The 26,695-nt window shown below is 49.6% G+C and overlaps 2 protein-coding genes across 3 annotated transcripts in view; one reads left to right on the top strand and one right to left on the bottom strand.

Moving 5' to 3' along the window:
- The window catches only part of COPA (COPI coat complex subunit alpha), a 48,459-nt gene extending 31,759 nt beyond the window's left edge, over positions 1–16,700 (bottom strand). The window contains exons 1-10 of the mRNA XM_081340271.1: positions 16,573–16,700; positions 13,998–14,111; positions 12,685–12,758; positions 11,319–11,399; positions 11,075–11,151; positions 9,468–9,577; positions 5,107–5,216; positions 4,390–4,489; positions 2,700–2,835; positions 1,598–1,680 (exon numbers count right to left, since the gene is read on the bottom strand). Coding sequence (XP_081196397.1) covers positions 1,598–1,680; positions 2,700–2,835; positions 4,390–4,489; positions 5,107–5,216; positions 9,468–9,577; positions 11,075–11,151; positions 11,319–11,399; positions 12,685–12,758; positions 13,998–14,111; positions 16,573–16,612 — 925 coding nt within the window. The 5' untranslated portion in view covers positions 16,613–16,700. The remainder of the gene's footprint in view (positions 1–1,597; positions 1,681–2,699; positions 2,836–4,389; positions 4,490–5,106; positions 5,217–9,467; positions 9,578–11,074; positions 11,152–11,318; positions 11,400–12,684; positions 12,759–13,997; positions 14,112–16,572) is intronic.
- Positions 16,701–16,866: 166 nt separating this feature from the next.
- The window catches only part of NCSTN (nicastrin), a 29,857-nt gene continuing 20,028 nt past the window's right edge, over positions 16,867–26,695 (top strand). For both annotated transcript variants that reach the window (XM_081340375.1, XM_081340374.1), the window contains exons 1-6: positions 16,867–17,005; positions 20,067–20,171; positions 21,562–21,685; positions 23,025–23,143; positions 25,513–25,658; positions 26,409–26,559. In XM_081340375.1, the coding sequence (XP_081196501.1) occupies positions 16,888–17,005; positions 20,067–20,171; positions 21,562–21,685; positions 23,025–23,143; positions 25,513–25,658; positions 26,409–26,559 (763 nt within the window). In that variant the 5' untranslated portion in view covers positions 16,867–16,887. The remainder of the gene's footprint in view (positions 17,006–20,066; positions 20,172–21,561; positions 21,686–23,024; positions 23,144–25,512; positions 25,659–26,408; positions 26,560–26,695) is intronic.

Genomic DNA, 26,695 nt, shown 5'->3' with positions numbered 1-26,695 from the left:
TGCAAGAAAATAACTCATAGAGCAACCAGGACACCCCCCCCCAGTCCTCCTCCTCCTCCTCTGGGGGTCCTCAATTAACCACCCCAATTTGTTAAATTTGTTGTTAAGCGGTATGGCCATTAAGCGAGGCATCACATGACCACACAACTGATTTTACAGACTTTTCGGCCAGGGCTCGTAAAGTGAGACATCGTTGTTGTTACTTGCAAAGTCGTGTCCGACCCCTCGTGACCCCACGGACAAGGTTCCTCCAGGCCTTCCTGTCCTCTACCATCTTCTGGAGTCCATTTAAGCTCACGAAAGTGAGACATCACGTGATCGCAATTTGCAACTTTTTTTAACCCCCCCCCCCCCCCCAGTGTCTTCCCTGACTTTGTTCATCTGCTGTCTGGGAAGATGGCAAATGAGGATCGCGTGACCCTGGGACACTGCAACTGCCATAGATGTGAGCTGGTTGCTAGGCACCAAGAACATGCTGTTGACCTGGAATTAGAGGACAGTATAGGAAGTATCAAGGGACGCGGTGGCTCAGTGGGTTAGGACATTGAGCTTGTAGATCAGAAGGTCGGCAGTTTGGCGGGTCGAATCCCGAGTGCCGCGTAACAGTGAGTGCCTGTTACTCGTCCCAGCTCCTGCCAGCCTAGCAGTTCGAAAGCATGTAAAAATGCAAGTAGGAAAACAGGGACCACTACGGTGGGAAGGTCACAGCGTTCTGTGCGCCTTTGGCGTCTAGTCATGCCGGCCACGTGACCACGGAGACGTCCTCGGACAAGTGCTGGCTCTTTGGCTTTGAAACTGAGATGAGCACCGGCCTCTAGAGTCGGAAACGACTAGCACGCATGTGCGGGGAAACCTTTACTTTTACCTTTTATAGGAAGTATCAATTGTGAATGCGCAGATGGCCCTACTGTCTTTGGGCTCTTGCAAAGTCCTGGATGCAGGGTCGTGAAAGGCCAGCAAGGAAAATATTCAATGTCCTAACCCAGGGGTAGGCAACCTCGGCTCTTTTATGAGTCATGGACTCCAACTCCCAGAATTCCTGAGTTGAAGTCCACGAGTCATAAAAGAGCCAAGTTTGCCTACCCCTGGCCTAACCCTCCCAAGAACATACGGTATCTTTAGGGGAACACCCAAAAGGGACCGTGTGTGTTACTTCTGCTCTCTTATCTACAGTGTGCCAGACTTACTGGGTGAAATCTTTATCGTATGCGTGTCAGGTTTGCTGGATGGCCTGCTTATGGAACCAGAAAGAATAAATACAAGGATTTCTTGTCTTTCGGGGCTGCTCTCATTTGGAGGAGCCCGTCTTTTTGTTCAGCTGAATAAAAAACGTAAAGCTTGAAGGCAACTTCTGGTTTCCTGTATTTTTTACCAGCAAAACCTTAGAACCTGCGTATCAGTGCAAGGAGCAGCCATTCAGCACCGTCATAATTTCGGTCCCTAAACAAATGCTTGTAAGTTCGGGGACTTCTATAAGGTGGGGATGAGGTGTAGCAAAAAACAACAAGAACAACCCCGGATGACCGTTTCAGGGCCACCCTCCCCTTGAAGAGCTGATTTTTCAGCCCCGGCCGAGGGCCACACGCAGACCCTTTACCTGCCGCGAAGAGGTTGAGGTTTGGGTGGGCTGCCAACACCCAGAAGCGGTCGTGATCCCTGCGGAAGGTCTGAACGCCCGTGCTGGGGATGGAGGGAGGCGGAGAGGGAAGCAGAGAAAAACAAAAACAACCGGCAGTGAATTGCTTGGCTTGGAATTTAGGGATGGACGAAAGAGGGAGCAGAGAGTATGGGCTAATAAAAGAAGAAAAAAGTCCACGGACCATACATTAAAATCTCCAGATCCGCAGGGGACTGATTGGATCAGTCTTGCGCTTAATACGTCTATCCCCCTTCACGGTGCTTCACAGCCCTCGCTAAGCGGTTCACAGACTCGGCCTTTTGTCCCTAACAGTCTGGGTCCTCGTTTTACCGACCTCGGAAGGATGGAGGCGGAAGTCAACCTTGAGCCGGTGAGAGTCGAACTGCCCAAACGCCGGCAGCCGGGAGTCAGCAGAATTCGCCTGCAGTGCTGCATTCTAACCACTGCACCATCAGGACTCTTAAAAGTGCTGAAAACTTCCTCAAAATTGGCCACTATCCGCTCATCCCAGTCAGCTTTCACGCCTACTGTCTCTCAGCGATTGCCTTTCCCCCGGTTGGCTTTCATGCCCAAGGCAGGACTAGAATTCACAGTCGCCTAGTGATCTGCTGGTGAGTGGCTCAAAGTTACCCAGCCAGCTTTCAGGTCCAAGGCAGGACTAGAATTCACAGTCGCCTAGTGATCTGCTGGTGAGTGGCTCAAAGTTACCCAGCCAGCTTTCAGGTCCAAGGCAGGACTAGAATTCACAGTCGCCTAGTGATCTGCTGGTGAGTGGCTTCAAGGCACCCAGCCGGCTGTCATGCCAAAAAGAGGAGTGCAACTCACTGTCTTCTGGTGAGTGGCTCAAAGGTACCCAGCCAGCTTTCAGGTCCAAGGCAGGACTAGAACTCATGGTCTCTTAGTTTCTATGCCAGCACCTCCCCCTTCACTACCCACCCGACCGCTACCCACAGCTCTGGCCCAGAGGGCCTTTCCTGCCAAGTCCATCTGTGGATCCGAGTGGCTGAGCGGCTTGGGGTCCCATGGGGCAGGGCTGGGCCCAGGTGCAAAGGGCGCTTACCGTTTGGACATGTCCCAGACTCGGATGCTCTTGTCCTCCGAATTGCTGAGGATCAGCTCCTGCCGAGGGTGGAACACGGCACAGGACACGTTGTTGTAATGGCCGCGGCAGGTGTCCACCTCCCAGGCCTTGGACTCTGAAGGGGAGGGAAAGGCGACGGTCAGTGGGAAAAGGACACCGTGAAAGGAAAAACCAAGAGGGGCCGTGATGCCTGGCGGTTGGGGAGCTGCGCTGAGCAGCACTGGATCATAATCATAATAGTAAAGTTGGAAGGGACCTTGGAGGTCATCTAGTCCAACCCCCCTGCTCAGGCAGGAAACCACCTGCTCTGTGATGTGAACCACCTGCTCTGCCCGCGGCTTCCGTGGGACGTCTCGATCCCATAAAAGAGAAGGACGAGTTTGGGGCAGAGTCCCTTTCATTCATGTTTCCAGTACAAGCAGTCCTCAACTTATCACCGTTCGCTTAGTGACCATTCAAAGTTATAATGGCACTGAGAAAAGTGACTTATGACTGGTCCTCACATGACCGTCGCAGCATCCTCCACAGTCACATGGCCAAACCTGGGGCACTTGGCAACCGGCGTGCATTTACAAGGATCGTTGCGTCCTGGGGTCGCGCGACGGCCACTGGTGACCTTCCCAGTCGGCTTCCAGCAAACAAAGTCAATGGAGGAAGCCGGATTCGCACAACGACCACATGATTCACTTACCAACTACAGTGACTCGCTTAACAACTGTGCCCAAAAAGGTCGTAAGATGGGGGCATGCCTCAGAACAACTGCCTTTGTTAGCAACGGAAATTTGGGGCTCAAGTGTGGTCACAAGTGAAGGACACCCTGTGGCACAATCTGATGCATCTCATTGGTTCCTATAAGTAGACTTTGACTTATGACAACAGAGACTGAGAAATTCATCAATACGTGGCCATTAAGTGAGGCATCCCATGAGGCATCAATACGTGGCCCTTAAGTGAGGCATCCCATCCGATTTTACCACCTGCTTTGGTGCAGTTGAATCACTGTAGCTGAGACATCGTGTGAACGCCACCTGCAACCTTGTCGGAGGCCAGCTGGGAAGTTCCCAAATGGCGAATACATGACCGTGGGAACAACTGTAGTGGTCATAAGTGTGAGGACCGGTCTGTAAGTCATTTCTCTCAGTACCACTGTAAATTCGAAGAATCACTAACCAAATGTTCTTAAGTCAAAGGCTACAGGTATAGGTTTTGGGGGAGCAGAAAGCCAATTTTGCAGCATCCCTCAGCCACCAGCCCCAGAGCAGGCTCGTTCGGCAGCAGCCGAGCCCTCCTTCTCTGCAAGCCACGGAATGGGACAATTCGCCACGGGACAATTCAAACAATTTAATTATTTAAAATAATTTTAAAAAACACTTTTAATTTTTGTCATTCACATTTCATTCTGTCCCTCCTTTGGCATCCTTTCTTTAATGATTCTATCCCAGCATTTCTTCGATATTAGTTTAACTCTTGTCCCGCGGCGAGTGGGAGACTTGTCCTAGACCCTTGCAAGCCAAGATTCACACAGACCACGGTCAAATGGCCAAATCCACACATTCTCTCGAGACTGAAACAAGGCAAGAGCTCAGCTGATTGGCGAAGGGTGGACGTGCCCGTGGAGCTTGACCCTTATGCTCTGTCATTTGCCCCCCCCCAAAAAGGAGTGTCTTACCGTTCATCCGCCAAATCTTGACTTGCCGATCATCGGCCCCCGAGACGATGAGGGGCATGGTGGGGTGGAAAGCCGCCCAGTTTACCCCACGATCGTGTCCCTAAAAAAGAAAGAAAAGAAAGAAGAACAGCTTCAAAACAAGGTCTCACAAGCAGCACTGGAAAGCAAGATGACTGCATGAGTTGCGCAGTATCCACGCTGGCTGCGGAATTTGGGCAGCTGAAGTCGACAAGGATTAAAATTGCCAATGTTGGACCCTCCTGGTCTAAGACAGGGCTCTCTAACTCCTGAGCCGTTCAGAACCGGGGCACGGAAGTGGCGGACGAGCACGCACTCACATGCCCACTTGTGCGCAAGCAGCAGGCGCACATGCCTGCCGCTCGCACAAACGGAACTGTGTGTACGCGCACACGCTTGCCCGCCACTCCTGTGCAACCATCCGCTCTCCTTCCCCCCCCCCCACTTCATCAACCCCCGGGCCACAAAACCAGAAAGGTTGGGGAACTCTGGTCTAAAAGATTCCGTTTGATCCCCTCTCCACAAAAGGCTCCATGTGCAGGCGTCATCCTACCCAACGGGCCTGATCGGCCTTTAAAGTCCACCTCTAATGTCAATCCCTCGAAAAAAGATCTCTGAGGGCCTGGTCAACAATTCCTTTTATTTCCCAATAATTCTAACAGGAAGGAACCCTCCTCCTCCTCCCCCACCCCCGAGTACCTCAAGGACATGTTTCACCACAGCGTCCGTGGTGCCAAAAAGATCCACGCCGGTGATGCCCCGGACCTCGGACTCCACAGCTCCAGGAGATAAATTCTTCTTTCTTAGACCTTCGGGCAGGAGAGGGAATTTGCAGGGCAGAGGAAGTAGAGACCGTATTAATAAATAAAGATGAAAAAAGTGAAAGATGGAAGGAAATGCTCCATTTTTTTTCCCTGAGCAGAACAGACAATGGAGGAAAGGGGTCAGAGGCTGCCTAGTGCTAATGAAACCTCTGTCCAAGGAAAAGGGGTTTCCAAACGTACTTGGAATTCACCAAGCAAAGCCACACAACCACCTCTGCAATCAGGAAAGGAAAGCCACCAATTCAGGCTCAAGTGAGGTTTTAATCCCTTGGAGAATGAGGCTGAAAAAAATGAATCAACAGAGCAGCGGATGGGTCTCGGATGCAGGCGCAACGTAGCCTCCGACCACGTTAAGACGTTAGGAGAGACAAGAAGAAGGAAAGAGTTCACTGTGAAGACGACGGCGGGCTGAACGTATCAGAGAGGCACTTCCAAGAAGCGATCTGCAAATCCAAGGGGGATCCAGGATCCGCAGGGAAGCGGAGTAAAAAAAAAAAAAAACAGAAGCAACCCACAGAGATACCTGCTCCAGGAGAAATCAAGGCACGTAAAGCTGTCGGATCGATCGGAGAGAACTGAGCAACGGATGGAAAATTTCTGAGCTTACTACACAAATCGAGAGGGAACGGAGACACGCACAGAATGAACCAGCTCTGACATGTGGTGGGGATGAACAAGGAGGGAGAGAGGAGAGAGAGAGAAAAGGGCAGATGCAAGGAAGATTGGGGGAAATTAGACAAGACGTAGAGCTGTTAAGGGGAAATGGATGAGTCAGGCTCGCCCGAAGAGTCGGAGGGCGTTAAAAGCAAGGCTAAAATCTCAGGCCACAGCAGAAGGTTACGAGCCACACCCACACACCGGACACTTTTGTTATTTGGGGAGTGTTTCCCTAAATTCCGCTGGGGAATCTGAAGCCCACGAGTCTGAAAGTGGCCACGGTTGGACACCTCTGCCCCATAATGCTTAGTTGGCAGGACTTCCCTCTTCCCAGCCTTCGGACTAACGGAATGACACCAAGCCCAGATTTGTTTTTTTAGGACAGAAGCTCTTGGTTAAGATTGCAGCTGCAGAGGTCATTTCGTTAGGAAGTAAACCACCCTGCTGTTTTTACAGCTGGAATATCATCCCACGGATCTTCCCGACCAGTTCCGCTCAAGGTTAGGACCAAATTTTATACTAGAGGAACGCAGAGAAGGGTTAGAAGAGGTTATTTTCACCAATCCTGTAAAGTCACTGTTAGTTTTACAAGCAAACGGCTTCATCGTTAGGGTGCAATTTTGCATGCAAAATGCAACGGGGATCCCGACCCATATCGGTCAGCTTTGCCCTCTCTCTCAGCAGCAGCCAGAACACCCCACCTTGCCCTACAAGTGAATGGGGGGGGCTGGATCCTCCGCTGGGCCCTTGCAATGGTCTCACTGATCTCTTTTGTCAAGACAGATGTAAAGTTTGGGAAACCTCGAGAGTTCGGAATGCAGCCCAAAGCCCCATGAATCCAAGAGAAGCTCTTCATTTCGGAATGAAATCAAGTAGTTCTCAACTTGCGACCGTTCAGTGACTGAAGTTACAACAGCACTGAAAATAGTGACTTAGGACCACGTTTCACACTTGCAACTGTTGCAGCATCTCCACGGTCGCGTGGTCAGAATTCTCACACTTGACCACTGCTTCGTTTTATGAGCGTTGCAGTGTCCCGGGGTGGTGTGATCCCCTTTTGTGACCTTCTGTCAAAGCCAACGGGGAGGCCAACTTAACAACCCTGTTTTACTAACTTACAAGCGCAGTAATTCACCTAAGAACTGTGGCAAGAAAGTTCGGAAAATTGAGCAAAATTCACCTTAACAACTGTCTCACTTAGCAACAGAAATTTTGGGCTCAATTGTGGTCATAACTCCATGTACCTAAAAGGAGGGTGTCAACCATTTGGAGCCAAGGACCACCCGTGGTTGTCGAATGGCATGTCAGAAAATGAGGCCCAGAGGAAAACATCATTTGAATTAAAAGTTAATGAACCACCCGATCGTTTTTTTAAAAATAACCTTCAGTGTTACAAACTGGCAGTAATTTTACAGGTTCTGATAGGGTTGGGGTGTATTTCCCCCCCCCCATTCCTGACGCTGACTTAGCCAAAAAAAAACAAAAACAGGTAGTCATCAACTAACAATCACAATTGGAACTGGAATTTCCATCCTAAGTTGGTGCGGTCGTAAGTCGAGTCATCGCATGAGTTGACCTGATCTTATCACTGTTTTTACTGCTGATGTTAAGCGAGTCACATGGCTGAGAGCCAAAAACAAGACTTAGCTGAAAAGGGGATGCTTCCAACCTCACCTAGCAAGAATTAAAACTAAAGCGAGCGTCTATACCAGGGGTAGGCAACCTCGGCTCTTTTATGACTCATGGACTTCAACTCCCAGAATTCCTGAGCCAGCATGGCTGGCTCAGGAATTCTGGGAGTTGAAGTCCATGAGTCATAAAAGAGCCGAGGTTGCCTACCCCTGGTCTATACAGCTGATTTTCACACAAGAGAGTCCTGCTAGAAGAGTTGCCTCCAAGTGCTTTTTCGAAAGACAACTTGTGTTTCTTTCTTGGAAGACGTTTCGCTTCTCACCCAAGAAGCTTCTTCAGTTCAAGGAGCTTCACGACTGAAGCAGCTTCGTGGATGAGAAGGGAAACCTTTTGAGACAACCGTGACTGCCCGTCAGGGGCGTTGGAGGAACCGAGTCGGGTTGCACAGACCATGAAAGCATCAATCCGGCAACTCCAGAAGTGCGAAAACCCTGGGAACATTTCCAGGCCTTTCAAACCGTTTCAGGGGCCTTGGGCTCTGCTGAGAGAGGAGGCAAAGCTCACCGCCTGGGTGCTGGCGGAGGAAGCGATGGAGTCATGCCAAGCACAGCCTCCTCAACACCCCCCCTCCCCTTCCCCAACACAGCTGGGTCATCTCTGAATGTGTGCCACAAAACCCCAGCAACCCACTAAGCCAAGAACTGCAGTTGAGAAAGCAGTGGGTGGATCACTCACACACACACACACACACACACACACACACACACACACACGATCACCGAGGGCTAAAGCTCCTTCCTTCTAAATCACCATCTCCCAAACTTGCCAATTTCAAATCCCACAATTCTACAGTCCACAGCGTAACCATTGTTGAGAATTATGGGAGTCGAAGTCCGCCCACCAGGAAATTGCCAAGGATGGGAGTTCCCCTGCTTCGACGCACTGAGCATTGTGGGTGCTCATGTATCCACGGTCCTCTCCAGCAAGCTTATTTCAACTCTTCTCTGAGATCTGCTCCTCTCAACAAGAGCTGGAGCCGTTCTGGGGGCCTCCAGATGCAACAGATTTCCAAGGCGAAAGGGCTGTTGTCTCTGTGTCCCCAAGACTACACCGCAACCTAAGCCCGGGGCTGTTGCCGATCAAAGTTGGAAGGGACCTTGGAGATTTTCTAGTCTGACCCCCTGCTCAAGCAGGAGACCCCAATGTTGATGATCAAAAGGAGATCAACTTTGGAGATCCAGTGCTGAGGTAGTACCTTCCTTTCTTCTTTGGCACAGGGGCAAAGCTTTTCCACCAGATAAGATCCACCCATCTTACCTATCATCCAGGGCAGCGCAGTGTATTGTCTGCGCAACCAGCGTTTCTCAAACTTGGTTATTTTTAAGGTGAGGGTATTTCAACTCCCAGAATTCATGCTAGCCGGGGAATGTGGGGAGCTGACATCCGCATGTATCAAAATGGCCATGTTTGAGGAACACTGGTTTAACCAGAATCTCTTTCGGTCAGAAAGCTCTAATTACAGTTAATACTGAAGAAAACAAAAAACCAGAGATAGTTCTAAAAGGTCTACAATCTTTCTCTCACACTCTGGTATGCCCACCCTCATTTTTTCACCTTTTTTTTAACTCTGAACTCCTATTTCATTCTTCTCTCTCTCTCTCTCTCTCACACACACACACACACACACACCTGCTTTTTTAAATCTGTTTCATCAGGACCTGGAGAGTGCTTGTTCTACAATCCGTGAGAACTTCAAATTTCCTAACCCTGTGGAGACTCACCAACCCCTCCCACAGGGTCAAGGCAGGAAGTTCAGTGACACTCTTCACCTCTACCTAACTTAGGGGCCCTGCTGGCAATCTCTCCTTCACTCCAGCCACAGCCTGGTTTCGGCAACCGCAGTCCTAAGCCCGCTGCTGGATGACCCCCTTGACCTGAGCAGCTCACCAGAAATATCCCAAACGCGCACAGTCTGGTCCAAACTGGCAGACACGACCAGGTCCTCGGAAGGATGGAACTGGGCGCACATCACGTAATGGTTATGTCCGGTCAATACACTAGAAAGAAAAGAGGGGAGAGAAAAATGCAGCAATTGGCCTTCTTTGAGAGTCAAGACAAACATCATCGTGAGTACCAACAGGGCAGAGCATCTGTAGCTCAGGACTGAAGTCCGTGTTCTCTGAGCTTGGTTGCGCCCTTGCGGGTGTTTCACTGACAAAACGAGGAAATGTCACCAAGTTCAGAGAGCAGCGAGGACCTCACATCGTCCCCGGTTCCCTTCAAAGCAGCTGCAGGTCAGAGACTGTAGCACCTGCAAGCTCCGAGCGCTGAAAAGGTGCTTCGGCAAAGCTATAGCGGTAGAGGCAGCCCTCGTGGATCGACGGGTTGCTAAGCAGTCGGTCACAGCTAGGACGGATCTCCCCAGATCCACTTATGACCAGGCCTCAGAATTACAAGGGCTGCATCCCACCCCCTGGACTGTGAGGTGACTGCATTTTGGCAGGTGGGCAACTCGCTCGCCAGCACCCTGAAGTCACAAGAATGCGATTTTTGTCTCTCTCTCTCTTTTTTTTTGCTGATTTCCAAAGTTTACTTCAAGTTTCCAGAAAAAAGTGCCTATTGAGTAAAATGGATTCATTTAATGACTGCAGTGTTTGCTTAATGACTGCTGCAAAAAAAGGTCATAAAATCAGGGGCTATCACCTGGGGACCCGTTTAACGACTGCAATTCTGAGCTCAATTACAGTCATACCTCAAGGACGACCTACAATACGATTTACTATATTTATAACGGGGTGTGTGTGTGTGTGTGTGTGTGTATCAATCACTCAGCTATGTAATCAAAGCTCTTTTCCCCAAATACTCAACCTGGTACAGGCATCTACCCGCAGAAGTCTTGCTTTTATAGCAAACGTTGAAAAAGCTACAGGGTTGTCCTCGACTTATGACAATTGGGAGCAGAATTTCTATTGCTAATCAAAGCAGTTGCTAAGTGAGTCATGCCAGATTCTACATTTTTTTGTCACCGTTAAGTGAATCGCTGAGGTTAAGTGAATCACACGGTTGTTAAGAAGCCAGCTGGGAAGGTGACAAAGGTTGATCATCTCTCTCTCTCTCTCTCTCTCTCTCTCTCACACACACACACACACACACACACACTGCAACAGTCATAAATCCATGCCAATTGCTAAGGAGCTGAATTTTGATCATGTGACCACAGGGGTGCTGCAACACTTGTAAATGTGTGAAGCCTGGTCATAATTTTTTTCATGGTTGTTGTCATTTCAGACAGTTGCTAAACAAATGGTTGTAAGTCGAGGACTCCCTCTACCCACACGCAGAGGCGTAGCCCGCCATCTGTGCGAGTGCAAGAGTGCCGTGTGGCCGCACTGTCAGCCTCACCAGCGGCAGCCCTTACACAAGCCTTCCGTTTAGGATCTGTTGTGCGGTGAGCAACAACAGCCAGAGGGGGCACGGCCAACATCTGAAAAACCACGAAACAAAAAAGAGAACCAATTTTTAAGGCTGAAAGGATTGTTGGAGATGAGGGTTACCAAACGCAGGTTCTGGACTGCCAGTTCCACACCCGGATGGTCTGGTCATCCGAGGCACTGAGGATCCAGGGATACTCCTAGGAAGAAAAGAGACGGCGGTTTTCTCTCGGAGGGCGGGCAGGCAGGCAGGCAGGGCCCTGTGCGGAAGGGAGCCCGGCAACGTCTTACGGCTCCTGCAAGCCCAAAGAAACGTTCTAGGGTGTTGCCGGATGCTTAGAGACAAAAAGACAGAAGCAGGACTCACGTGGTGGAAGAAGGTGGTGCGGATGTAATCCAGGTGGCCCAGCAGGGTGAAGAGACAACGGCGCAGTTTGTAATTCCAGACCTCGAAGAGAAAAGCACGGGCATCAGTCATGCCAATCCTAGATTGCTGGGGTTTTTCCCCCCTCCTTTAATTAATTACAGATCGCACACGATTCAGAATCAGAATGGAGGTGTTCTACTCCAGCCCCCTGCTCAAGCAGGAGACCCTATACCAGTGGTGGCGAACCTATGGCACGCGTGCCAGACGTGGCACTCAGAGCCCTCTCTGTTGGCACGCGCGCCACCAGCACCAAGTCCATCAGGCCAGGTGGAAGCATTTTACACGCCCGCATGCGTGCCCAGGGCCACGAGCACACACGTGCTGCAAATGGGGCGGGGCTAGTGCCTGCGCAACACTCACTAGCTCTGCCCAGTTCTTGCGTGGTGCAACGCCTTGTATCTGCACCCAGTGGCGTGGCGGCGGCCATTTTTGCGCCTTGCAGCACGGTGGCCCATTTCTGCGCCCCTGGTTTATGCGTGCCAGAGGCGGCACTCAGAGATGCCTCCCTGCCCCCCTGCCCCCCAGACGGCACTACAATGCTGATGCGGCCCTGCCACTTTGCGATAAATAAGTGGGTTTGGGGTTGCGGTTTGGGCACTGGGTCTCTAAAAGGTTCGCCATCACTGCCCTGTACCATTCCAGACAGGTGGTTGTCTGTACCTCCAGTGAGTAAGCACCTGCAGCTTCTGAAGGCAAGCTGTTCGCTGGTTAATGGAGAGAGCCTAACACAGAGCCTCTCGAGAAATTTTCTATCTACATTTCCACCTCACAAGTCTGTCTCAATCCCCGTTCATACAGACCCTCCTCAATTTGAGTCCAACGTCTCTGTGGCTAAGCAAGACAGTGGTTGAGTGAGTTTTGCCGCATTTTATGACCTTTCTTGCCACAGTTGTTAAGTGGATCGCTGCAGTTGTGAAATTAGTTAACAGAGCTGCTAAGTTTCCCACTGACTTTGCTGACCAGAGAGTCGTAAAACGGGATCGCGTGACCCTGGGACCGTCATAAACAAGGACCAGTTGACAAACATCTGAATTTTTGATCAATTGACCGGGGGGGGGGGAGGATGCTGCAATGATTGTGTAAAAACCGGTCATAAATCACTTTTTTAAGTGTAAGTTTGAACAGTCGCTAAACGAACCGTTGTAAGTGAAGGACCACCTGTACTCAAGGGAGAACAGCAGCTGCGTGGGTCAGTTTAGAGAGGGTCAGTCCAACCACCACCCTGCTTCCCTCCACAGGTTTTTAAAGAATTCCCCGTCCCCTCATAAACCGTCCCAGCCCAACCACTCCCACCACCTGCTATTACCTTGATTTTATAGTCATCCCCTCCGGAGACAAAGAGCGGCTGTTGCTTGTGGAAATCGATCCCTCGGACAGGCCCTGGAAAGCAAATATAAAATACTCAGAGTCAGAGAGAAATCGAGAGAGAAGAGGTAAGGCTTTTCACTCTTTTCTCAACTGCTTAGCTCAATCCGGCAAGAGCAGTATTTTCCCCCTACTACTTGTGCTTTTATTTTCTTTTTTTCCTTCTGGCATACTCTTGCTCACTCCTTCACTCTGTTGAATGAAACTCATCTGCTACAACAGGGGTGTCAAACTCAATTTCATTGAGGGCCGCATCAACATTGCAGTTGCCCTCAGGGGGCCGGGTGGGTGTGGCCAGGGTGGGCGTGGCCTACTGGGTGGGCGTGGCCAGAGTGCGTATGGCCTACTGGGTGGGCGTGGCCAGCTCTACGTCGTTCGCATCAAGGGTGCTCATGGGGGGGCCCGGGCAGGAGTGGGACAGATCTGAGGGTCTCTGGCAGAAGGAGGGTCTCTGGGCCAGGGCCAAGGCAGTGGGGGCCGTTCCCTCACTGTTTCCAGGATGGCTTCGGGGGCCACATGAAACCACTTCGCGGGCCGGATCTGGCCCCCGGGCCTTGTGTTTGACATGTCTGTGCTACAGGATCTACTTTGCCAATCTAGTATTTTATTTCTCCAGCTCTGCAGAATCAATCGTGGTGTCAGAATCCATTTATATCACATTCATAAATGTATGTTTAAAACATTATCCCCCCCCCTTCCCGGATTCTGCCATCTCCCGAGGAAGGAGGAGCGGATGTGGATTCAGCCTGCCTTGGGTTATTTCAAAGACCAAGGGAAACCTTTTGAACTGGGGGAACAAAGGGGAGGGTTAGGGAAGGAGGCATCTGGCCTGTGTCTCCCTTTGAATCTGTAAAGGAAGAAGGCAATAACCATAAAAGATCCGAAGATCCCTTTTTCCCACAAAAGGGATGACACGAAGTAAAAAAAAATGATGGGGGGCTAACCAAATGGGGTTGAGGGAAGGGGGGTTGAACCGGGAACTCTTTATAAAGTTTCAATCTGTAAAACAATACAGAGGTCCTGTCTTGTATTTCCACAACCAAACATGTCCTAGTAAAAATTCCTTTTGGACTAGAACTGACTCCAAGAGTTTTTGTTTTCCTAAGACGTGAATTGGGGTGGGTCCTGACATGTGGGCAGACTTGATTCCGTCCAATTAGATCCAGCAAGGCAGGCTGATGTCAGCAAGGCAGCCTCTCACGTTTTAGAGGCAAGCGGCTCAGCTTACGTGCACACAGTGTAAGCATCACTTACCATCATGTTCATCAAATTTGTCAATGAGGGTGCACATCCGGTAGTCCCAGAGCTGGATCACCCCATTGTGCAAACTCGTAAGGATCCAAGGTCGTTTAGGATGGAAGCTCAGCCCTGAAAACAGAGGTAAAAACTATACGTGTTTCTTGGAAGTCAGCTGCTGTTTTTATTTTCCACAATGCACATAGAAAACCTTGACCGACAATCGTAATGGAGCCTTCCCACTATCGTTGTAATTTGCGATGGTCATAAAGTGGGTCACCACATGACTGGAATCATTTTATGACCTTGTTTGTAGTGGTTGTATCTAGCTCAGCTAACGCCATGGTTGTTCATAATGGGCCATTTTTGCTGAAAACCGGAAGAAAATGTCGGGTTTGAGCAAAAACATCCTAAAGCATGATTACATGACCCATGAGACACAGCAAGCAGACATAAATGCAGGCTGGCTACCAAGCGTCCATGTGACTGGGGGGTGGAGGGACCCCTGGACATCAGAATTGGGTCGGAAATATCTTAGGGCGGGGTCTGTTGCTGTTAAGCAACTGGTCATAAACCAAGGAAAATTTACCACTTTCCAGTGGAGAAATCTGATGGGAGCAGAAAGGTGTCTCTTTGAGTAATGTTTTCAGTAACTAGCTGTGCCTTTAATTAATGTTTCTAGTCCTTTGAAATGACAAACAAAAATGTGAAATTCTGATAAGGACTGGTTCAGACAGGCCAGAGGCAAGATCTACGCACAGCTTTGAACTTTATGTTTTCACCTATATATATCAAGTGATTTTTTTTTCCTTTCTAAGGGCCTCTCACCATGTATCCACGGAAGACCTCTCCTTTTACTTACGCATAAATAAAGAGATATTGATCTAACTTTCCGGCTTGGATGCAAAGGACCACCAGGCTAAGAACCTTGTCGTTGTTTACAATTAACAAACCAATCACTTAGCTCAATTTTTCCCTAGCTTAATACAGTACTGGCATTTTCTATAAACTGTGCCAAGACTCAGATGAGGTAGGATGGAGGGTTTGTTGTCACTGTGTGTTGGGGGGAGAGAGCACGGGGGGGGGGGGGAGGCTCAGCTAATCTCAATGTACACATGTTGTACTTTGACAATAAAGGTTTATTACTAAGGTTGGATTCCCACAACACAGGTCAGGTGGGTAATAAAAGATGACAGTATAGTTTATGAGACCAGCCAATGAGAACTTAACTTTGTATTAGATCTTTGCAAAATCACAACAGCAGTGTCTTTACTCTGCACATGTGCCCAGTGCCCAAAACACATAACTTTCAACCTGTTTTGATACCTGTAGAAGCAAGAACTTCTAGAACATAGAATTCTAGAACGCAGAATCATAGGGATGGAAGGGGCTTGTAATCCAGCCTCCTCCTCAAGCAGATCCTCTATCATTTCAGACAAATGGCTGTCCAGTCTCTTCTTAAAAACCTCCAGCAATGGGGCACTCACAATTTCTGGAGGGAAGCCATTTCACCAATTGTTTTCACTGTCAGGAAATTTCTCTTTAATTCTAGGTTGCTTCTCTCTTTGCTAAGAAGCAAAGTCTCTTTGCTTCTTGTCCTGCCTTTGGGTGCTTTGGAGAACAGGTTGGCCCTTGTTTGGGACAGCCCATGAAATATTGGAAGACTGCTATCATGTCGCCCCTAGTCCTTTCTTTTCAGACCGTTTCTGCAAATTCTCCATGATATGTTTTAGTTTCCAGTTCATTAACCGTCAGTGTTGCTCTTCTATGCACTTTTCCTAGCGTCTCCACGTCTTTTTTGTATCATTTTATTGTTTTGATGTTTGTAATGGTTTAACGGTTTTATAGTTTTACAATTATGAGCCGATGCAGAAGTGGCTATAGAAATTGGGGGCGGGGGGGGGGGGTGTAATAATTTTACTATGCTAGAAATTTATTCAATTTCTATGCACGGAGGCAACATTTTGTCATTGGGAAACCCAGCCAAGAATACTGCCTTCCAACCACCCGGTGAATAAAATCTTTGTACGCGTGAAACTTAAGGGTTTCGAATCCTCTGTAAAATCTGCTTTAGACAGATATTGATGTTTTGTTTACTGCTTTGTTGCAGCTAGCCTTCTGGAGTGCTGTGCAGGGGGGAAAGGGGAGGATTTCAACCGAATAACCCCGTGTTTCTCAAGCTGGGCCACTTGAAGATGGGTGGACTTCAACTCCCAGAATTCCCCAGCCAGCACATCATGGGTGCCTGGGGAATTCTGAGAGTTGAAGTCCACCCATCTTAAAGCAGGCTGGCTGGGGAATTATATTTAAGCAGGCTGGCTGGGGCATTCTGGAGCTGAAGTCCCTCCTTTTTGAAGCAGGCTGGCTGGGGATTCTGGGAGTTGTAGTCCTCCCACCTTTCAAGTGGCCCAGCTTGAGAAACACTGGAATAGGCGAAGACAAAACCAGACCCGCCTCTTCTGCTGCCAATGCACCGGGGCAGGGTTCAACCCCCACCCCCGGGGCCCTGACTGGGACCCCCACGGCGGCTTTCCAAGCCAGCCGGGAGACCCCCGCCCTCAGCACCGCTGCTCCACTGCGGCGCCCGGCCTACCTTTCACGCGGGCCGATTTGGTCTCGAACTTGGTGAGCATCGTCGCCTCCTCAGCTGCTGCTGCTGCCGCTGCTGCCGCCTCCACGTCACCGCTGCCGGGACGGCGCCCACTCCCGCACTTCCGCTTCCGGCTAGGTACCAGCGATAGGGAAAGAGCGGCCCGGGTCTCGCGCTCCCTATCGGAGGAGGAGGAGGAAGACGCCAAGCCGACGCTCTGCTCACGGAAACCGGAAGCAACCGCCGCCCGGAACCATAGAGAAAGGCCCGCCGCGCTAGAGAGCCCAGCCTGGGCAAGAAGCGGAAGTTGCCGGGAAGATGGCGGCTATTGAAGAAGAGGAGGAAGCGGCCCCTTGCAGCGGCCGGAGGATGAGGGGGAGGGCGGCGGCGGCGGCCTGGCTCCTTCGCGGGATCGTGTTGTGCGCCTTGGCGCCCGGTGAGGCCCTCTCGCGCGGGGAGAGCGGGCTCGGGGCCTGTTGGGGCGGAATGGGGGGCCCGGAGGGCGGGGAGCGTCGGCCTCGTCGCGGCGGAGGGTCGTCCCCGAACAGTTGCCCGCCGGAGGGGCTGGACGCCAGCTCCCATGATGCCCACCTGGCACGGCCTGGGTGTTGAACAAACCACGAGGGTCTTTACAGGGCTTTCTTCTAGAACAGGGGTAGGCAACCTCGCCTCTTTTATGACTCGTGGACTTCAACTCCCAGAATTCCTGAGTCAGCTGTGCTGACTCAGGAATTCTGGGAGTTGAAGTCCACGAGTCATAAAAGAGGCGAGGTTGCCTACCCCTGTTCTAGGAGGCAAGCTGTGACTTCGAGCCAGTCCTTCCCTCTCCCCGCCTCTCTTTCTCGCCAGCCTACCTCGCAGGGCTGTGGTGGTGGGAAATAAAGGAGGGGAGGAGTATTCGGTATATTTACAACTTGGGTTGCTTATAAAGTAATAAGATGGGACAAGATTCTGATAGCTGGCTGGCTGGCTGTGATAGAAAGAAGATGGATGGATAGATGATAGATACAGACAGACATAGATGATACAGGTGGAAGATAGATGGATAATGGATGATAGATTTCTTAGAGATAAAAAGATGATAGTGATAGCTAGTTATGTAGATAACTGAATTGCTACTTTTGGTAAAGAGATAATAGCTGATAAATAGATGATAACTGATATGAGATAAATTGGATGGATGGATGGATAGATAGATAGATAGATAGATAGATAGATAGATAGATAGATAGATAGCAAAGGGTTGGTTGGACCTTTTATTCTAAGCCAAAAATTAGGCCCTCCAAAGGGCTTTGTACAAATATAAGGCACTTCCATCCGGGCTGATGGGATCTGGAGTCTTTACTGATGTTGCGTTTTCAAGCATCTTAATTCATTCTTCAACAAAGTGACTAAACTAATAGGCCAGCGAAATGCTGTGGACGTAGTATACTTAGACTTCAGTAAGGCATTTAATAAAGTAGACTACAACCTACTCCTTGGTAAGGTAGAAAAACATCACTACCAGATGGATTTGTAGTTGGCTGGCAAACCATATTCAACAAGTAGGCCTCAACGGCACTACGTCCACATGGAGAGAAGTAAGCAGTGGGGTACTACAAGGTTCCGTCTTAGGCCCAGTACTCTTCATCATCTTCATGAATGACTTAGAAGGAGAACTCATGAAATTTGCAGGTGACACCAAACTGACAGGAGTAGCCAACACCCCAGAAGACAAACTCAGGATCCAAAAAGATCTTGACAAACTTGAACAATGGGCCCTGTCCAACAAAATGACTTTCAGTGTGGAAAAAAAGCAAAGTTTTACATTTAGGCAGGAAAAATCAAATCTACAAGTACAGACTGGGCGAGAGCTGGCTTAAAAACAGTAACTGTGAGAGGGACCTTGGAGTCCTAGTGGACGATCACTTCACCATGAGCCAGGAGTTTGCAGCAGCAGCCAAAAAAGCTAATACGATCCTGGATTGTATAAACACAAGCATAGAATCAAGATCACACCACTTTATAAAACCCTAGTAACATCACACCTGGAATACTGCAGCCAATTATTGGTCACCATATCACAAAAAAGATGTTGAGAGTTTGGAAAAAATTCAGAGAACGACTAAAATGACCCAATGCCTGGAAACTAAAACACAAAGAATGGCTGCAGGACTTGGGTTTGGCTAGTCCACAGGTAGGCAACCTCGGCTCTTTTATGACTCATGGACTTCAACTCCCAGAATTCCTGAGTCAGCTATGCTATGAGGTATTTGTGCTGTAATCAGTTGTTTTGATACATGCATTTGGTCATGGAGGGAATTCCAGGGAAGAATTTATCCCCTTTGCTTCAGTTCTAGTTTTATGTCTCCAATCTGGGCAAAATCTCAGAAATCTTTATTGCTCAATTTGTAGAGTTATGAAACAAGATTTCAGGTTCTGCTTAATGATTGATTTAATGCTGAGGTCTCCCTTATCCAAATGAGTGCAACTAATTATGCTGTTAATATTTTTATTTACATGGCTGTCCTATGATAATAGCCCACATCCCCCCTCCCCCCAGCTAGGAGCTTTCTGTCCACCCTTCTCATTTCTTCAAATGGTATAAGTTAGTGGTGGCAAACCTATGGCACGTGTGCCAGAGGCGGCACTCAGAGCTCTCTCTATGGGCACGTGTGCCACCGCCGCCAGCAGCAGGTCCATCAGGCCACCACCACCGCACGGAGCAGGAGCCCCGCCCAGCACAAAGGAGGCGAAGCGGCCAACTTGCAAGCTCGAGCAGAGGTGATAGAGCAGAGGTCACCAACCATTGTCAATTGGACTGGAAGAAAAGGGCGGGGAAGCATTTTACATGCGTGCATGCGCACGCGGGGCCGCAAGCACGCAAATGGGGCGGGGCCAGTGTCTGTGTGATACTAGTATTGCCCGGTTCTTGCATGGTGCAGTGCCTCGTATCTGCACCCCGTGGCGCAGCAGTGGCCGTTTTTGCGCCTTGCAGCACGATGCCCCATTTTTGCACCCCCAGTTTTGGCTTGTCAGAGGGAGCACTCAGAGGTGCTTCCCTGCCCCCCCCCCCCCGAGGGCACCAGAATGCTGATGCGGCCCTGGCACTTTGTGATAAATAAGTGGGTTTTGGGTTGCTGTTTGGGCACTCGGTCTCTAAAAGGTTCGCCATCCCTGCTATAAGGAATGGAGATGGGCCTAAGGCAGGGGTCTCAAACTGCCGGCCCATGGGCCAGAAGCCGCGCCCACCCCATTGCCAGCAATGGCAAAACAGTCCCGATACATTACGCAACGTCACGTGATGACACGGGTTTGACATGCCTGGCCTAAGGCAAGGCATTGGACTTTGTAATCGGCTGCTGTAAATTCTGGCGGTTGAAATCCACCAAGCCTGTATGAACCTTTGGTCAATCTGGTCTGCCTTGCCAGCACCAGAGCAGGATATTCCGGTTTTGTAGTAACTTTTTTTTTTCCTAAAAAAAAATATCCTATTAAATCCCTCACTTTTTGTGCAGATTTAGGCTGGTGCAACTCTGTGGAGAAGAAAATCTACATCCCACTGAATAAAACAGCCACCTGCGTCCGTCTCCTGAATGCCACTCATCAAATAGGCTGCCAGTGTGAGTGTTGTGTTGAAGGAATATTTCCTTGGGGGGAATACTGCCAGTCACTCATGTCTGATAGTAAATAGGCCAGGCAGGTGTGGACCACAGGTAGGCTACCTGCAGCTCCCAACCCATTTTGCTGGTCCCCAGAGCTCTCTGCATCGTGCCAGCAGAGTTCCAAAGCACAGAGGCAATGTATGACAGCAATGCTTCTATTCTCTCTTTTTATTTTTATGAATCTTGAGACCCCATTCGCCGCTTGTGGTGCCTTCTAATTTCACTACAGGTAGTCCTCAACTAAGACCACAAATTGAGCCCAAAGTCTTCGTTGGGTGAATTTTCTCCCACTTTACGTCCTTTCTCGCCACGGTTGTGAAGTGCATCGGTGCAGTTAAGTTAACGATATGGCGGTTAAGTGAATCTGGCTTCCCCCTTGATAAGGTTGCAAAAGGGGATCGTGTGATTCTGGGACACTGCAACTGTCATAAATATGAACCAGTTGCCAAGCCTCCAAATTTTGGATCACATGACCCCGGGGATGCTGCAATGGCCGTAAGTGTGAAAAACGGTCATAAGTCACTCCCTCCCCAGTGCTGTTGTAACTTTGATTGGTTGTAAGTCAAGAACCACCTGTAAAATGCTTTATAGTGAAAATTGCCCAGGGGTAAGGAGAGTGTTTTGTGAACAGAGGGATGCGAACCCTTCAAGATCCTATATTGTTTGGGGCTGAGCAAAGCCAGCCTTTGTTTAATAATTCCGGGGCTGATTAGGTTATAGCTGGGGCAGTGCCTCATCAGTAGAAAGGGCGCTACTAACAACTGTGATTCATTTTCTGTATTTTAAAGAATTCATAAAATGAGGGTCTTGACATTTGCGGAGGCAGCTATTTTGTCCTTTGCCCCTTGAGCCTGGGTGGAGCAGTGGGCTAATGCCTCCTTAAGTAATACCAGCTGCCTGCAATTAGTGCAGGTTCGAGTCCCACCAGGCTCAAGGTTGACTCAGCCTTCCATCCTTCCCAGGTAGGTAAAATGAGGACCCAGATTGTTGGGGGCAATAAGCTGACTTTGTAATAATGCCGCTTGGGGGGGGGCGAAAGCCCTAATAATAAGCAGGCATATACATAGAATGAAGGCTATTGCTAAGCACATTGATTTGTGCTTCTTAGATTGTAAGCTGCCCTGAGTCTTCGGAGAAGGGCGGGATATAAATGGGATTTAAAATTAAATTAAAAAAATTAAATGGGGACAGTTGGCCAGTTTTGGGGAGAATGCCTTACTTAGCCTCGCAGGGGCCTGAAAAGAGCCCCCCCCCATCAGGGAAGGGCCCTGGAGACAGGGGAGGGCAGCTGCTGGTTGTGGGTGTGCGATTTCTCCCTCTGATGTCCTCGACCTCTCTCTCCTCACAGCCTCCATGAACGGAGACACCGGGGTCATCCACGTGGCAGAGAAGGAATCTGACCTGAAGTGGGTGCTGTCGGATGGCCCCCACCCGCCTTACATGGTGCTGCTGGATGGGAAGCTTTTCACAGGGTAAGTGGGAATTTGCCTCCTCCTCCCCCAGAGAAACATCCCAGGAAGAATTTGACCTCCTTTTTTCTGAATCTGCAGCTTCTGGAGAAAACAGCTCGGAAGAGGCTATTCTGATTTCCGGCGGCCAAACACCCCCTTTCACTTTAGCATCACAGCCCCAGGAGATACTTGCTAGCTGCAAGGAAAAACATGCCTTCCTCTCTTGGCACCTGCTGCTTTGGTTTAAATCACTTCTGCTTGTGTTTTTCTACTTTTCCAAGCAGAAGCAAGCCAGGATCGCACGCGATACGGGAACTAGAGCTCTCTTGGTTTCTTAGCTGGGCTCTGCCACACCTTGGGGTGAATACAAGCCACGAATCTGTGCTTGGTTGAATTCAGCTGCTGCCCTTTTGGGATGCAGCATAACAGATACAGCTAGTCCTTGCTTTATGTCCACCTTTGGGACCAGAATTTCCACGGCTAAGCAAGGCAGTTAAGTGAGACCTGTCTAATTTTACCACCTTTTTTTGCCGCTGTTGTTAAGCAAATCCCTGCAGTTGTTAAGGAAATCACAAGGTCATTAAGCAGATCCATTTCCCCCCCCCATTGACTTTGCTTGTTGGAAGCTGGCTGGGCAGGTGGCAAGTGGCCATCGCGTGACCCTCCCCCCCCTTCCCGGATGCTGCAAGTGTCTTGAATACATGCCGGTTGCCAAGCAGCCAGATTTTGATCATGTGACTGTGGGGATGCTATGAGGGGTCGTATGTGTGAGAACTGGTTATTCAGGTGGTCCTTGACTTACAACCGCAATTGAGTCCAAAATTTCTGTTGTCCTGTTTTACAACTCTTCTTGCCACTGTTGTTAAGTGAATCAGTGCAGTTGTTAAGTTAGTAACATGGCTGTTAAGTGAATCGGACTTCCCCATTGACTTTGCTGGTCAGAAGGTTGCAAAAAGGGATCGCGTGACCCCCCCTGGACACGGCAAACCGTCATAAATCTGAGTCAGTTGCTATGCATTCTCAGTTTTGATCACGCGACCACGGAGATGCTGCAAGTCCGTAAGTCTGACAAATGGTCATAAGTCGCTTTTTTTCCAGTGCCTCTGTAACTTAGAACTCTCGCTCAGCAAACTGTTGTAAGTCGAGGACTGCCCGTAGGCACCATTCCTCTCTTTCCAGTCACTTGAAAATGCTTCTGGGCAAACGGCAAGAACGGAACGACACTCGGAAACCCGTGATCTGTTCCGTGTCTTTGGGAAACAAGACCGCATTGCTGTATTTCATCCCCTTGGTGCTCTCGTAGCTGATAAATAACACCCTGCCTACGGTTACATTTTCCCCCGTGTGGTTCTTTTAACAGGCAGGTGATGGAGAAGCTGAAGGGCAGCACTCGGATTGCAGGCGTGGCCGTGGCCATCTCCAAGGCCAGCCCAACAGAAGGTTTTTCTCCTGGTCTTCAGTGTCCCAATGATGGTTACGGTGAGGATGAAGCAAGCCTGGTCTCTTTAGAGGTTTCCAACTCATCTCTTCAGTCCTTCTCTGGGTGGCCTCCGTGCTGGCTGATTTCTGATCCAACTCAACAAGAGCAGATCATTTCGGGTCCCTTAAGACAGAATCATTTTCTTTAAGTGGACTTCAACTCCCAGGGAGGGAGGGAAGGGAGGGAAGGGAGGGAGGGAGGGAGGAAGGAAGGAAGGAAGGAAGGAAGGAAGGAAGGAAGGAAGGAAGGAAGGGGAAAGAGACAAGAGGAAGGAAAAGGCAGAAGGCAGGGAGAGAAGGAAGGAGAAAAGAAAAGAAAGAAGGAAGGAAGGGGAGGAGAGGGAGGAAATACTGCAAACCAGCCTATGAGTTCCACAGCTGGAATACTTTCCTGCGGTGCCCTTACATTCCTCTGCTGGCTGGGGAATTCTGGGAAATGAAGTCCACAGATCTTAAAATTGCCACAGTTGGATACCCCTGAAGTAGAGAAAAGCACGTGTCCAATTTTGTTTCTATCTGGAGGAAACTGCTTCTGGACTTTTGCTACAGACAGGGGAAAAACAGTAATTTTGCTGTCCATTTGTTGCTATAGGAAGGGCTGGTGGTTGTTAAGCTGATGCAGTAAAAAGTGGCTGTAATTCTACTTTGTCCTTTATTGCGCTGAAAAAAGATTGGAAGCCGACGCTTTATTACCCATCATTTTTCCTTCCTGTCTCCTTTTTCCCCCCCACCACTTTCCTGCTATTTTCATTTGTATTATGTATTCTTAAGTTGAAAAAGAGAGAGCGGTCACTCTCTTCATCATCATCATCCTCATCTGGCAGAGATTTGGGCTGAAAAAATCTGTCACTGCTAAGAGGAACCTTTATTTTTTCTTCCTTTTTTTGGCAGCTCTAACTTTTTATTAATCAAAGATAGCAGTAACAAAAGAGTTTTGGGCATTTCCTTTACATCTGAGCTCTTGGCCCACTTCGAAGCCCGCACTTGTTAAAGGAACTTTAAAGACAAAAGCAGAACCTTTGCGGAATGACAAACAGTTGCAAGGAAAGATGGGGGGAAACCCCAGAGGCCCCCCCCCACACACACACAGAAAAATGGGCTTCGGTTACTTGCTGCCTCATCCTGCTGAGGTTTCCCAGATCCATAACTTGTCTTTTAAAAAAGGGGAGGGGGGGGGACACGGTTCCTCTCCTCGGGTAATCCGAAAGGCTGTCGGTGCCTGGAGCTGAGTGTACCGCGGAGACTTAAGATCCCGGGAGATGCTTCTGGATGTGGGGGGGAGCCTCGTGTGCGGAACGTCAGGCAGCTGGAAGTGTGATCCTGGAAAGGAGACAGATAACAACAAGCCGACGGTTGTTTTTCCTCTGCTGTGAAAGGGCCCCAGGATACGGTCACAATCGCTGCCATTGTTTAAGGCACGTGATGTTGGTCTCGCAAGTAGGAATAAAGTCACGCTGATTCGGAGGAATGTAAGGGCACCGCAGGAAAGTATTCCAGCTGTGGGACTCATAGGCTGGTTTGCAGTATTTCCTCCCTCTCCTCCCCTTCCTTCCTTCCTTCTTTCTTTTCTTTTCTTTTCTCCTTCCTTCTCTCCCTGCCTTCTCCCTTTTCCTTGTCTCTTGTCTCTTTCCCCTTCCTTCCTCCCTCCCTCCCTCCCTCCCTCCCTCCCTCCCTCCCTTCCCTCCCTTCCTTCCTTCCTTCCTTCCTTCCTTCTTTCCTCCCTCCCTCCCTCCCTCCCTTCCTTCCTTCCTTCCTTCCTTCCTTCCTTCCTTCCTTCCTTCCTTCCTCTATTTATATGGCTGTCCATCGCACAATCAAGGGACTGGGCAGTGTACAACAGTCAAAAACAACATATACAAGTTAATGTTATTAATATTTTAACGTCGTACAAGACACAAAACCAAAGCTGCAGAAAACGGGGAGAGCGGGTGTTTACCATTCCTGTGCAGCAGACTCAAGGCACATAGCCCTGGCCTGGCTTTGTTCGGGGTTCTGCTGCCTTCCACGCAATCCCCGGAGTTGTGTGTGCCACTAGCGTCTTTCTTTCAACTACCTCCTCTCCTTTGATTCCTGCACAAACGTTTTTCTGCCCCTTTTCCGGTTTTCCCCACTCCCTTGTCACTCCTCTTTCTGCTCACTCCCATTTGTCTCCACGGCCCCTGGACTTTAATTCGTTTTCCTGGCCCTCCCCACGACTTGATTTAGTTTCTGAAGTCAAATGCGGAGAAGCGTCTTCAGCAACCTTCGTAGCTCAGAGCCAGGCCACGATTCCCACGTCTGGGAGCACGCGTGACTCTTTGTCCCGAAAGCCGTTCCGGGCGACTGGGGTTCGCGGATTCCTCAACCGCCTCTTCCTCTCCTTCCTTCAGGTGTCTACAACAGCAGCTACGGCCCAGAATTCGCCCACTGCAGCGTGACCAAGTGGAATTACCTGGGGAACAGCCTGGCCTACCTGGACTTCGGCTTCCCCATCTTCCTTCTTCAAGACGAAGAGGAAAGCGAGGTTATCAAGAAGGTGCTGTATGGTGTGGGAACTCTGCCGCACTTCCCTCTAGCAGGACGCACGAGAGAATATTTTAAAGCACGGCATTAAATATCAACGTTAGTACGGCAGTTCCTTTAGTGGCCGATGTTCCAGTGGCCCTGAAAAAAAAGTGACTTAGGGCCATTTTACACCCTTACGACCGTTGCAGCATCCCCTCGGTCACCTGATCAAAATTCAGAAGCCTGGCCACTGACTCATATTTACTTATTTTATTTTATTTTTATTTTAATTCCATTTATATCCCGCCCTTCTCCGAAGACTCAGGGCGGCTTACAAGCTTAGCAGTAGCCTTCATTCTATGTATATGCCTGCTTATTAGGGCTTCCACACACACCCCAAGCGGCATTATTACAAAGTCAGCTTATTGCCCCCAACAATCTGGGTCCTCATTTTACGACGGTCGCAGTGTCCCGGGGGTCACGTGATCCCCTTTCGCAACCTTCCGGCCAGCAAAGTCGATGGGAGGGGGGAGCCGGATTCACTTAACATCCGGGTCACTAATTTAAGAACTGCAGTGATTCACTTAACGGCTGTGGCAAGAAAGGTCATGCAGCGGGACAAAATTCACTTAATTGTCTCGTTTGGCAACAGAAATTTCAGGCTTGGCTCTGGTCGTAAGTCGAGGACTACCTGTACTAACTTTGATATTTGATGGCCTCAAAGCAGACAGACCTGCTGCCTCTTTCTAAAAATCCCGACTTCTCCCTGCTTGGTTCCCAGTGCTACCGGGACTACAACACCCCCCAGGAGGGCTCTGGGCCGGAATACCCGCTCTGCGCCATGCAGCTGTCCTCCCACATGCACGCCGTCACCAGCACCGTCACCTGCATGCGCCGCAGCATCATCCAGAGCACCTTCAGCCTCAACCCAGGTGAGCCCGGGTGTCAGAACCCGCTCCAGTCCACATCTTTAAGAAAGACAGACTCTTGGAGACAAGACTATCCAAGCAGGAACTTTTACTAAGACACGGATGATAGAGCCGTGGTGGAGAACCTGTGGCACAGGTG

This window comes from Vipera berus (genome assembly GCF_964194415.1).
Source record: "Vipera berus genome assembly, chromosome: 16".
Taxonomy (NCBI): Eukaryota; Metazoa; Chordata; class Lepidosauria; order Squamata; family Viperidae; genus Vipera; species Vipera berus.
Note: the sequence above shows the minus strand (reverse complement) of the source record. Positions and strands in the feature narration are given on the sequence as shown.